This window comes from Pseudomassariella vexata (assembly GCF_002105095.1).
Source record: "Pseudomassariella vexata strain CBS 129021 chromosome Unknown BCR38scaffold_14, whole genome shotgun sequence".
Taxonomy (NCBI): Eukaryota; Fungi; Ascomycota; class Sordariomycetes; order Amphisphaeriales; family Pseudomassariaceae; genus Pseudomassariella; species Pseudomassariella vexata.
In genome coordinates this window covers 794,926-806,681 of record NW_024467969.1, presented here as the reverse complement: position 1 = coordinate 806,681, position 11,756 = coordinate 794,926, and the positions used below count along the sequence as shown (strand labels likewise).

Genomic DNA, 11,756 nt, shown 5'->3' with positions numbered 1-11,756 from the left:
ACACAAGCCCCTTTCAAGTTTGGAACTTGGAAAAAGGAGGGAGAACATTGTTCCGTTGGACTCGACCAGCACTGAGTGAACGTACGATAGGTCTCAGCGCTTCAGTCTTACCCCATTCTAAATGGATATTAACCCCACTATATCGACATGTACCGGACCCGCGTGCAACCCCCAGACTTGATCCCATTTCGGGCGTAAGTCAGCGCAGTAAACGCGGGCATGTAGTTTGGGGTCCCTCTTGTGGGAGGGCAAGTCTTACAAGAGAATCCGGGATTAGCCGCTGGCTCTGTCAGAACTTTATCTTACCTTTGAACCACTGGTCGGAGCACTGCTATGAAGAGGAGTTGCTTTATCGAGATCGAAATGGAGCAACGGTTTTTTAATATCGTTTATTATAACCAGCTGTGATCATTGAAGAACCAGACATTAGCCTGTATTACAGCGGCCGGCTTATGCACCAGCCAAGCTTAGAACCACTAAGCTAAGTGGGGTATGGAGCAACGTTGGCAACGCCGTCGGGCAAGGTCGTCTGGACTCGAGACTGCAGGGACCAGTTGCGAGCCCGATATGATGGAAGTGAACTGATCTGGCACAAGGAAAAGCTGCTATCCCAACTCCAACTTATCCTGTTTGGGTCGGATAATCACACTAGTTAGTGAACGGAATCATAGATCGATGATAGAGATGGGCAAAAGATGAGGGAGTTGGAGATGTCTGGTGGATGATGCTCAGGTGTTTTGAATTTTCCATTTCCGATAGATTGGATTGGAGGTACCGTAAGGCTGGACCATAAGTGAAGTTGCGACGAGTCAAATACCTATGAGCGTACTATGTAAGCTAACCAGGTACAAAACCTAAAGTCTTGGCAAAAGTCTACAAGCGGAGGGTACTATAATGCAGTAGTGCGCAACGTTATAGTACCTAATTGAATGGGATTCACCTAACCAGTGGGTCCCCCTACCTCTTCGTATCAAGCAGGTACCCGTGCCACTTCTTTAGATTTCGCGAATCCTTCAGGACAGCGAACTCGGTAGATTTCGACTATTTTCTACTATTTCTTACCTCCCTATCTAGAAACGCCGTAATAGTCGCTTTTGCCCCCTATTTTCAATAAGCTCAGCAGGCCGCCGGATGCGAACCAACTGCGCTCGTCATAGACCCAGACATCAGTTTGTGTTAAAGACCTCTTGTAAGCGTTGGAAATAGAGGTGGATGTTATTAACGTCTTCGGCACACTATCGAACAGTATGGAGCTGCTTTTAGGTATGTTTGCAGTACGTACGGCGTTTTAGGAAGCGTGCCGACCATTTACTGCTAACTTACGGAGCGTCTTCTCGACCACACCTATTACGTAGAGTGTAGTTTGCCGCGTTTGTAACGAACTCTGGCCTAACAGTACCATCCATCCATCCTGTCTAACCTAGGCGGTCGATATAGTTACAGACGGCCTTTTCTTCGGGTTCTGATAAAAGCTTATTTAAGCTTTGGCGACTCTTTTTAGGTAGGATGCCGTTCTGCCGGTCTTGGAGCGTACTACAAGGCACGCTAAATTCTTGCGCGACGGTCGCTACTTTGGCTTGTGGGAGATTTATACGAAGGCCAAAAAAGGATGTTTTTTTTCTCCTTTCTGATGGCTACTTCTGGCTTGATGCGGGGTTTTGTAGGCGTTCGGCCCTGCACTTGGCCGTACCTTCCCATCTGCGGGTTTTGTTCAAGGTATCTTAGCGCATCTTAGAGTTCTTCTTCCATCGTGGGATTGATAATCTGCTGATTTGATAGAGATACGTGGTGCTGAATTCGAATGGTGTGAAAACTGCCGAGTCTGCTGTCCAGCACCAGCTTTAGCTGATGAGCTCTGGCGAAATCTGAGAAAATGGTAACGCGCTCCGATGTCTGACATATGTTCAGCATATCCGGTAGCGATACGGAAAGTTTTTTATGTACATACCCTGCCCTTTTATCAACGCGACAACGGTTAAGGACATGGATATATTTCATTCATAGATTAATGTTGGATTACAGCCACTCTACAAGCCACACACATCCATATCGGAGGAATAAGTATCGTACCCAACCCTACGTAGGGTCACATCGGCAGTCCATCGGCAGTGACAAGGACACAGACATATCAATCAATCCATTACTTGAATGCTCATTTGGCCAGATACATGTGTAACCCAACAAAACTCCTACTTGAGTTTAACATATATTGAACTTCGAAGCGCGTTGTGTTTGAAGTACCTGTTGAACTTTGCGAAGACCTTAGGTGTTGTACCTGGTTGGGAAAACCCTCAGTACCTATTGTGTTGCGTTACTTGTAGGTGCTTGAGTGCTGACTAAGGCCATCCTTTCATTGGTCAACAGCGAAGGCCAGGGAAATAGTCGGCCCGGTCTGAGACGGGAAAAATGTCCGTGACGTCAAACCAACTGCAAATCGGCGTTGGTGATGATGGGAACTGCGAGACTGTTCAACACTCGGAATCAGCACAAGAAATCGTGAGAGGAAAGCCCAGTTCAGTCTAAGGCGCATAGGGAAGGCACACGATACACTTGTCGTCACTGGAAACATCATCCCTCATACATTCCTCCTTCAGTTGTTCATCATGCTGTGCAATACGTGCCGGCGTGTCGTGGCTTTGTCAGCGCGTCAAACATGTCGCCAATCACGAGCAGCAATCTCCTCAAAGGCACCTTTGATACAAGGCATGACCCGCCTAATCCGGACAAGTCCCTCCACCAGACTACCAATATCTTCCTCATCTTTTCTTCAAAACTACTCCACCACTTCAGACGCAGCAGCCGCCGCCTCTCCATCTGCAGAGCCATCAGGACCGCAGAAGCCCGATTACTTGGATCCCGCCGAGACAGAAATCTGGAATAAACTGATGGCCGAGTTTGAGCCGACGGAACTCATGGTGCAGGACATTTCCGGCGGATGCGGCTCTATGTACGGCATCGAGATTGCTTCGGACAAGTTTCGCGGCGCAAATATGCTCAAGCAGCAGCGCATGGTGAATGCCGTTCTGGGCGAGCAGATGAAGGGGTGGCATGGGGTACAGTTGCGGACTAAAGTTCCGTCATGATCGCTTGGGGGAACGCGCTAAGAGGGGCCGTGTCGCCGACCCAGGAGACGAGGAGGCAGGGAGGAACGCCTTTGAAGATTACTGATCTTGGCCAGAGACTCAGTTCACGAGTTGAACATCGTGATACGTTTGTCTTGCCGAATCAGCACGACGGTGCCATGCAGATTACGGACCAATCCTGGAAAGGATTCGGTCGACAGCTTGAGAATTGGGGCTGAATGTATCAGTATTGTACACTTAGCATTGGGATGGGGCTGTCATAGAGAAGGGGTCTCGTCGCTCGTGCGAGCAAATGAAACAAGGATATATCCGCCTCGGGCTCCGACATTGCGACTCATTACGTGGCCTCAAGACTGCAGGATGTCAGAGGCAGTGTACAATATTAACAACTTGTCCGACATGTGCGCATCTGCTATTGACCAGGAGACCCACCCCGTCTGTACCGCCATTGACGTATCTGTAAGGTGTCAGGCTCATCCTCGGTTGGTCATTTTCTTGGAGAAGCATCATCCCCTTGTTGAATATTGGGTCAGGGATCCATGCTTCGGGCATAACCTGCGTTGTCTTGCCAGGGATGTCGGATGGCACCCTGAGCACGGCACTAGGTTTGGCCGCATGTTTGACAGGCTAATTTTATGTATTGAATCAATCACATCTTTTCATTATGTGGTACCGTATTGAGCCTCAAATCGACCCATTGTAGCTACTATATCTGGTGGTTTGGGTTTCTTGAACTCGTCCCTCCTATCCAGCACATAGTGAGATGTCTCGGATTACTAAACCACCGATATATCCCTCTAGTAATAGCACAAGACCAATAGCCGGCGGCACGCGCTATACTCACGCCCTGCTGCTCTGATGCCCTGCGTGGGACGTGATCGATGACTTGCATATGTGGGGCTTTCCCTACTGAAGATCTTGTATCCGCATCAATGTTGATCATGTGTGATAACTTCTAGAAGCTTTTCCCACTTCATCTTGAAGACTTATCAGTCTTCTTTGGCTGGGGACGGTTGGAGTGATCTGTACTTGACCCAGGAAGCTTACAGCAATGTGAGACACGAGTATTTCCGCATGCCGGTAAAGCTGAAAAGTAAGTTCTCTTTGAATGCCAAGCGTTAGTGGGAAGAAGGCCACAGATGGCGGCATTCACACCAGACTAATGGTGATACCACGTACAGGCAACACCTACATATCCAAGGCTTCCCGAACGCCGAAGCGTAATAATGTCGCGATTGATTTCCCATCAAAGGATTCATCAATGCAACAAGACGAGGCGAACCATGCTCGTTAGGCATATAGGGACGACTCTGGGTGCTTCACGATAATTTGTTCGGCTGCATCCCTATTTCTCCTATTTATGTCTGATTGGGTTTTTCGTTTTTGCAAGTTTGGAACAGAAAAAAGCAAGCTTCGTCCAAAGCTACTGTGTAGTACATACCCAAGTACCAGGAAACCGGAGCGGTGCCAATGCGGCCGGTCGGTTCTCCGTATCACCCACACACGACACAAACAGGGGCTCCCTTGATCCTTGCTCGAGCTCGGACAGCAGTGCGAAAATGAACCACCACCTCCCCGTTAGATCTAGATTTCTTACTCTCCTCAACTGTGTTTCGACATCTAAAGTAGCAATCAAGTTTAAATGGCCGACAGGGCTATGCAGTGACGATTGGGTTACGCTTTTGAGAGGTGGAGAGTGAGGCACGGTTCTCTCTAAGGCTGAAATGTTCATGCCAAGATTTTAACGAAGGGAAAACCTTGCGAACTATTACTGTGAAGTAACTAGAGGCGCTCCCACCCCATAGTTCGAGTGCTGCTTAATTCCCGATTACTGAACACACCATCACTCAAGTTGCGCCGCACCCATTGATGGCGGTTCTTGTTACTAACACGCCGGGTGTAGCTTATACTTGGAGCGGCATGATCCACTTACTCCTTCGTGAAGATGGGAAAATACCCATGCGAAAGACCCAGCGATCTGGTACCCGTCCTTTCAGATCTCAGATTTGAAGTGACTAGCCGTGATCGTGCTAGCTCTGGTCTCATAATCCGGGTCACGACGACGTCGCCTAGGCGCTGCCCCGGCTGCTTTCTATCCCATGAGCCAATCGACATCCCCCAAGCCGAGTCTTCACTGCTAGCACCACCTAGGTCCACCTTGCAATGCGGGCCGCACGCCGTATAATCGACCAAGCCGCCTTCCTGCCTTGTGGGCCTTTATTTGTCTCGAGTCAGCATCGCAGACTTGCAGTTCTTCTTTTTGAACGTCTCTTGCTAGTTACCACTATCTAATCTTAAGCCTCCTTTTCGTGTCACGTCCAGGCCAAGTTGTGTCTATAAGAGACGAACCCATCGACTACAAAAACTGCCATCATGCTGGCCCATTCCAGTTACCCAGGCATTAGTAGAATTAGTAGTAACAGCGCAGCTAGAGTTAACAGGCCCCCGTACGCTGGGACCGCTGCAACGACACACGACACCTACCGCCAATACCCCACGCTTCACACAGAAATCATGAACATCGACGTCCAACCTCCGAACCAGGTCCAAGCCGGATCCACGCTGTACCCACCGCTAGTTGTCACTTCCGACAGCAGCGCAGACTACGACTTTTTGCAGGTGATGGCGCTCGATGCTCACGGCCGCGTCCTCGACGGCGTGCTACATGGGACCCTATCGACCGCCCGACAAGCTCTCGATGATAATGCCGGAGGTGGGGCCAGTTCGTACTCCTCACTGGAATATGCCGTGTTCCCTGACCTGGCATTTCGGTACTCGGGGTCGTACTATTTGCGAGTCAGTGCCGTGCGTATAGACTACAGCCAGCCGGAGCCCGAGGCTGTCGTGGTCACGTCGCTTTGCACTAGGGAAGTGCTGGCCTGGGAAGTCCCTGTTGCGGTCGAAGTACCATGTAAGTATTGCTTCAAATACTTCCATGTCGTCGATTATTTCTGACATCGTTGCAGCGAGCCAAGAAAAGTCTCTTCTGCGCAGACTACGACGCCACGGCGGATTTGGAGTCCCCAGGCCTCCAACTCGTTGATCTACCGGCGAATGGGTCAAGTTGCTGCGTACGTACATAGCAGGCAGGGTAGCATGGATGGGCGACTCATGTCACAAGGTTACGGGTCATGGCTAGGAGTTGGAAATTCGGGATACAGTATTCTTTCCGGTGATCCGGTGATCCCGGTGGTAATGGTGGCAATGGTGGCTCGAGTCTGTTCAACTTTGTGGACATGTTCACTCCTTAGAATCGCATGCTAGATTCTGTCTAGAAGTTTCTATTCTAATCTTATGAATCACACCAGCATGTTGAACTCCCATTATCAATGGAAGTGAACATCAGCACCTCTCGTGACTGACCCTGCTATCACCAAACATCTGACCAGATTGCCCCAGTGTGGATGGGAAAATAAAAAAAAAAAATATTAAATACGCCGTAGGTGTTAACCCTCGGTACCTCTACAAGTACTCCCTTAAGGGGCTATAGATGATATAGCGGGCCCTTAAGCCGCGTCGGGCGGTTATACAGGTAAACTTGTAGCCAAATGACTACTAAACCTCCTGTCCCTCCCTAAGTCTGTGCTACAACCCCTGCCTGAACTACCGATAAGTGTGGTAATGTGGCACTTAAATTCGTCCTCAGGGGTGGGATGCTGCTGATGTGCAGAAGATGCTCGACTATTTTTTGTCGCGACAAGTCGTAGTATCTGCTAATTGGGGTTCTCGTCGAGCGTATACATCTCAACCATACGCTCAAGTGGATAGACCGTAACGTGGTCTAGACGCTCGCAAGAATCGCGGCGAGGGGGCGTGCTGCGCGCCTTCTATCGTGAGGGGACGGGTTCGCCGACGAGCGTTATCGGATAGGCGAGGTCCGATAAGGGGTCGGATTAACGATTCGAATTCTGGACCGGCTGTCGAGTTATATTCCGCCGACGTAGTGCTTGACGGTCGACTGGCTAGGATGCTCGTAATCCTAAACTGCACCAATCTCCCTATTATCGCTAGGTAGGCGAAGTCAACAAGGTGGGCAGCGCGCCGTAAGGGTTGACTAAACCCCCTTGTGTGTCAGCTGCGGGATTCGAACCCGCGACTCGTCACCGACCCAAGTGGGCGAGGCTCAAATCGGGACTTATCTACCAGCGAAGTGACCAACTACACCAGCCGACATGGGAAAATATCACCATCAAAACAATGGGCGCATGCCGCTTCTCGGTGTACAAGTAGAACTTATCGCAAACCAAGACGTGCTCATCGAATCACCATGAGCTCAGCTCGCAAGCAAAACCACCATAAGGCCAGCATATGCTGATCGTCTTATCCACTGCAAGTGTTGCCCAAAAAGTAATCATAATTCTATGGTCACAAAAGCATGTTTGTTATACTTGCAAATATGACCGATCCCCTCCTAGGGTCAAGGATGAAGACATCGTGACCTACTTTCTTCGGTCCGCCAGGCTTGCGGAGCCTAGAGATGCCTGTGCAGGAACTATCTACAAAGCGAATTTTACCAAGCTGCGTCCTGAAGTGAACTAGGAAGAGCCGCTTGTCAATGTAAAGGGACTTTTCGACACGGCCAGCCAATGACTACTTGGAGCTCTCTTTGAATATGTAGCCAATCCCTGGTTACAGAATCAAATTAGGAATTTCATTCGCAAGAGTATCCTTCCAATCAGAAACGTTTGAAACAAATGGTTCAGAACATCAAATTTCTCTCAACTATTGTTGTTCGTGCGGCCGCATGTGCCTTCGAGAAAAAATGAATACGAGTTAGATCGTTTCACAGACCTGTCGATGAACAGCGACGATACAGGGTTCCCCCGATCTCACAGACAGATCGGAATCCTGGCTTGCAGCCAAAACAGGTATGACACCAAAGATCTGCCACGGCTGCAGAATCAGATCGGGCCAATGACTGGTCGATATGTTTCTTTTCATCTGAACGCCACTAGTGGAGAAACCGTAATTGTTGGGGATGGAAGGACAAGGGGGCTTCGTCGCATTTTATGCATATGTAGGATTTCCAAAACGGTTTCTCATCTCATGTCGCTGGCAGTACGAGGTGGCCAGATGAGGCAAACCAGCTCACGTATTCATTGGTGGTAAATAGTTTCGCGAGTGTTGGGGGGGAGGGGGGTTTAAAATGACATGATCTTGTCATCACTAACTATATGCTGTGAAACATATATGTAACTTGTGTAGAGAATACATGGGCCACTGTGACAAGCCACAAATCTGAGGACTTATACCGCCGGAGACAAGCCGTACCGAGATGGGATGAGATGATTGAGCTCTAGGATCTAGCAAACCTACTCTTCCTTCTCGGTTGGTTTGGCACAACTTGATGGGAAAACGGGTATTGGAAATTAACAAATGCTGGAACTATGAGTTTCTTATGGCATTTGTGTAGACGACGTGTGAGGGAGTTTGGTGGCGTGATTCCGCGGTCAGTACCAACTATTCCTGTTATGACCCGGTCTGTCCCACAGGGTAGCTCAGGGTCAAGAAGAGTAGGCAGCACCGGCACCAATAGGAACACCAACCGACGCAACCAAGAGTAGAGTGCTTGAAACCCTGAACGTCACCGTTCCTCCCACACGGGACGGTCTCCGACGACGCCACCATCGCCAGCCCTCAGAAACTCAAGCCACGCATCATCTCCCATGATCTCATCGGCCGCTTCCAGAGCTGTTACGTTGGGCCACATCATGGGAAAGACCTGGTTAATTTGCGTCTGTGGGCTCTCGTCGATTGGTCCGAGTTGCTCTCCGTTGGGTGTCTGCGTGAATATCACGTTTGGGTCGGCCGCGATGTTACTCTCTGGCCCCCTTTCGAGATTATTGGGCTCGTGAGCGACATCTTGAGGGTTCTGTTGAGAAGAAAGTGGTATGGAGACCGACTGGGGGTCTCTCAGGTATTGGCCGCAGAGATCAACAATCACCTGGTAGGATCTGGCGGAACTTGGATTTATCAGTGCCATGGCCTTGATCGTGCGGAGAGTCATGGAGATCTGCTCTGACCAGCTGGGTGAGTCTGGGGTAAGAGGCGCATTTCGTAGACAGATGCAGGGTATCAGAGCTGCCTGGAAGAGGAAATACCTGGTGTTATGTAAGTATCGTATCTTCACAGATGTCATGTATTTGAAAGGGGGTCTTACAAGGCATACCAAGCAGCAAGGCGATTGTGCTCGTTCTCATCCCAGAATTTGCTGATCGACTCAATGGTGAACTTGGCGTCAGCAAGACAGCGACTGTAGGCCTTTAAGTCGGCGGCAGAATCTTCCACTCGCCCCTGGCGCGTGTTTAATGCTTTCCGTATGACAAACGGTCGGTACATGATGATTCGGAGGTTTCGGTACCGCCATTGCATCACCGCATGTGCCAAAGCGTACTTTGAGGGCACAATACTGCCTTCAGTGAAACAGGGGGGCAGACTGGCCAGCCAGGATTCGATGCACTCGGCGTCCATTCGGAGGAGCTCCCCCGAGCTAGGAAAGGGCTTGGATATAACCCTCGAGTAGATATCATTCGTGGCTACGTGGAAGCGAGCTTGTGTGCCTACAGCCGTGTATGGTGTTATACCGGTGTTTCCACGTGGGTATGTTTTCGAGTTTGCGGTCAACTCCTAATAAGGGGTCAGAAACTATATACGTAGCTTAGATGTTCTGAATATGACAAAGACATACTCGATCGGTTACGTTCATCGGAAACGCCACCTCGACGCCATCATACGGCCAGACCATTGGTCGACTGAAGGTTATGGTGGCGCCAACATCAAAGACGCATAGGGACCACCAGACACGACGACGGATTTCCATATTTAGTGGTGAGATATTCCAGCCAGGGAACTCCTTGTGGAGGCCTAATCCTGTAGCCATCCTCACAGCAAGGCCGAGGTAGTTGTACCCGGAATTTGGCTTGTCTCGTTTCTGCTGGTAGTTGGAAATCAACGTCAAAGCTTGCAAAAGTGTCAAATTCCCCGTCTCTAGGAAGTCAAACGATAGCATCGACCTGGCGCGGGCGAATAGTTCCAGATCCAAACTACCGACCGAAGTGGCTGAGCAAAAAACACCGAGGGCAGCAACGATGTAGGCCAGTATCTGCCAACTGCGCCCATGCGGTTGTGGTATTACCTCGGAGTACTGCGCACGAAAGGTCGGCTCGTGAATGATGGGGTAGCTCAGATGATAACCGGAGAAGTAAGCGTCGATCATGCTGTCAACGATGTGTTGGCTGGGATCAGGCTGGGCCAAAAGGGACGGGGCTCGTCGGTATTGTGAGCTCGCTGGAACTGTTATTGGACGCGCATTGGGTTCAATGAATCGTAAGAGGGCTGCACCGGATGCCACCCCAAGATAGCCTGTCTCACTCTCAGTGACAGTGAGTGATGCCATGCCATCCTTGATTTGGTCCTCCTCTCCTGTTTCGGCAACGGCATTGGATCCTGGGGACTGGGTATTGGAAGTATCCAGTTCGTCCCATTCAAAGTCATCCCGCGGAGGCGTCTCTACCAATCCATGGGAAGGCTTAGGGTCGACTGAGTCCTGAGTGCCTTGATAATCATGCAGGGGTACTGATCTTGGTCGGTACGTAGGCCTTGCGTGGATCTGAGCTGAACTTGGATTTGATGATGGGGCTACAGGCCTGTTGACTTTGCCGCTCACTCCGATAGTCTGAGATGTAAGAGGGGCGCTAAATCCCAACTCTCGATGGTTGAGATCGCCGAAATCAAAGTCAATCCCCTGCCTGCTGGGACTGACCTGTTGCGGCAATATGAAGGTTCTTTCGCTGGTCGGTTGTTGGCCATTGGTTTCGTTGCGCCGCATTCTCCTGATGAGTGCCTCAGCCCGTTCAAGTCTTTCTTCAACCTCAGTCAAGTGTCTGTACCAGGTTCAGATATCGCGCAACACGGACCGTTGTCATGGTCTTACCTTCGGGTCAGTGGCGTGCGAGAATGCTTCTCGTATAAGCAGTGTCGTCCGTATTTGATGCAGAGAGTGCATGTGGGCATGGCCTTGTCGCATCGCGCCTTGCGTCTCCGGCATTCTTTGCAGCTCTGGTCGGCAACCCCTAGGGGCAGATCTAGATCAGACTCTGCTACCCCTGCGAAGGTGGCCATGGCCCGGCTTCGGTGGAGACTGGAGTCGACACTATGACCCACTCTGGGGTAAGTATCATAGCTGGCGGTTCATCCAGGTGCACTGCGGCAGGACAATGCGAGCTTGCAGGCGGAAATATCGGGATCAAGAGCATTAAGCAAGCAGGTTCAAGGAGGAGCTGGGGTTTCAGGGTGAGAGATGACGGCTTGACGGCCGGGTGTACCGCATGAAGCAGGTCGTGCGGGGGAGCATTGATAGAAGTTGTGGAGTTGTGGACTGGGGTTAATGGGTCCACGTGGAGAACCTAAGACGAGACGACTGAATGGGTAACAAAAGAAACGACGCGCCCAGGAATACTTATCTGAGTAAGCCATATCTTTCTACTACACTGTAATATCGGAATGCTTATATGTTCCTGAATATTTGGCTTATCTTCGTGTACGTTTGACCATTGTTCGGTAGACGGCCTTTACTCGGAACCCCGTCCTTGATTCCTCCTTCTTTGGTACCTCTGGGTTAGAAAACGATGTTTGAGATACTTCACTCATTTGTGAAAGTCGTTGAGAATTCCA

At 50.2% G+C, this 11,756-nt stretch overlaps 3 protein-coding genes and 1 non-coding gene across 4 annotated transcripts; 2 read left to right on the top strand and 2 right to left on the bottom strand.

Moving 5' to 3' along the window:
* Positions 1 to 2,834: 2,834 nt before the first annotated feature.
* BCR38DRAFT_295534 (bola protein) lies at positions 2,835 to 3,077 on the top strand (the record flags this gene model as incomplete). The annotated part of the gene is made up of 1 exon (XM_040854491.1): positions 2,835 to 3,077. A coding segment is annotated over one exon (243 nt), but the record flags the coding sequence as incomplete, so codon positions are not given.
* Positions 3,078 to 5,456: 2,379 nt separating this feature from the next.
* BCR38DRAFT_488995 (uncharacterized protein) lies at positions 5,457 to 6,126 on the top strand (the record flags this gene model as incomplete). Its single annotated transcript, XM_040864349.1, has 2 exons — positions 5,457 to 5,994; positions 6,050 to 6,126. The coding sequence occupies 2 exons, from the start codon at positions 5,457 to 5,459 to the stop codon at positions 6,124 to 6,126; spliced, it is 615 nt and encodes a 204-aa protein (XP_040711960.1).
* A 1,026-nt stretch (positions 6,127 to 7,152) lies between these two features.
* On the bottom strand, positions 7,153 to 7,255 carry BCR38DRAFT_t299. The gene has a single exon. It is a non-coding gene; the product is annotated as a tRNA-Thr (tRNA).
* A 961-nt stretch (positions 7,256 to 8,216) lies between these two features.
* Positions 8,217 to 11,493, bottom strand: BCR38DRAFT_67224 (fungal-specific transcription factor domain-containing protein). The gene is made up of 4 exons (XM_040865550.1): positions 11,017 to 11,493; positions 9,772 to 10,966; positions 9,244 to 9,710; positions 8,217 to 9,184 (listed from the first exon to the last, which is right to left on the bottom strand). Exons 1-4 carry the CDS (start codon positions 11,202 to 11,204, stop codon positions 8,668 to 8,670), a joined length of 2,367 nt encoding a protein of 788 aa, XP_040711959.1. The 5' UTR covers positions 11,205 to 11,493; the 3' UTR covers positions 8,217 to 8,667.
* Positions 11,494 to 11,756: the final 263 nt, after the last annotated feature.

Bases quoted from the DNA above. Each gene is read 5' to 3' on its own strand.
- BCR38DRAFT_67224 (XM_040865550.1), bottom strand. From the start codon at position 11,204: ATGGCCACCTTCGCAGGGGTAGCAGAGTCTGATCTAGATCTGCCCCTA. The intron at 9,711-9,771 runs GTATGTCTTTGT...ACCCCTTATTAG, and splicing joins CGATGAACGTAACCGATCGA to GAGTTGACCGCAAACTCGAA. The intron at 9,185-9,243 runs GTAAGACCCCCT...ACATAACACCAG, and splicing joins CTTGCTGCTTGGTATGCCTT to GTATTTCCTCTTCCAGGCAG.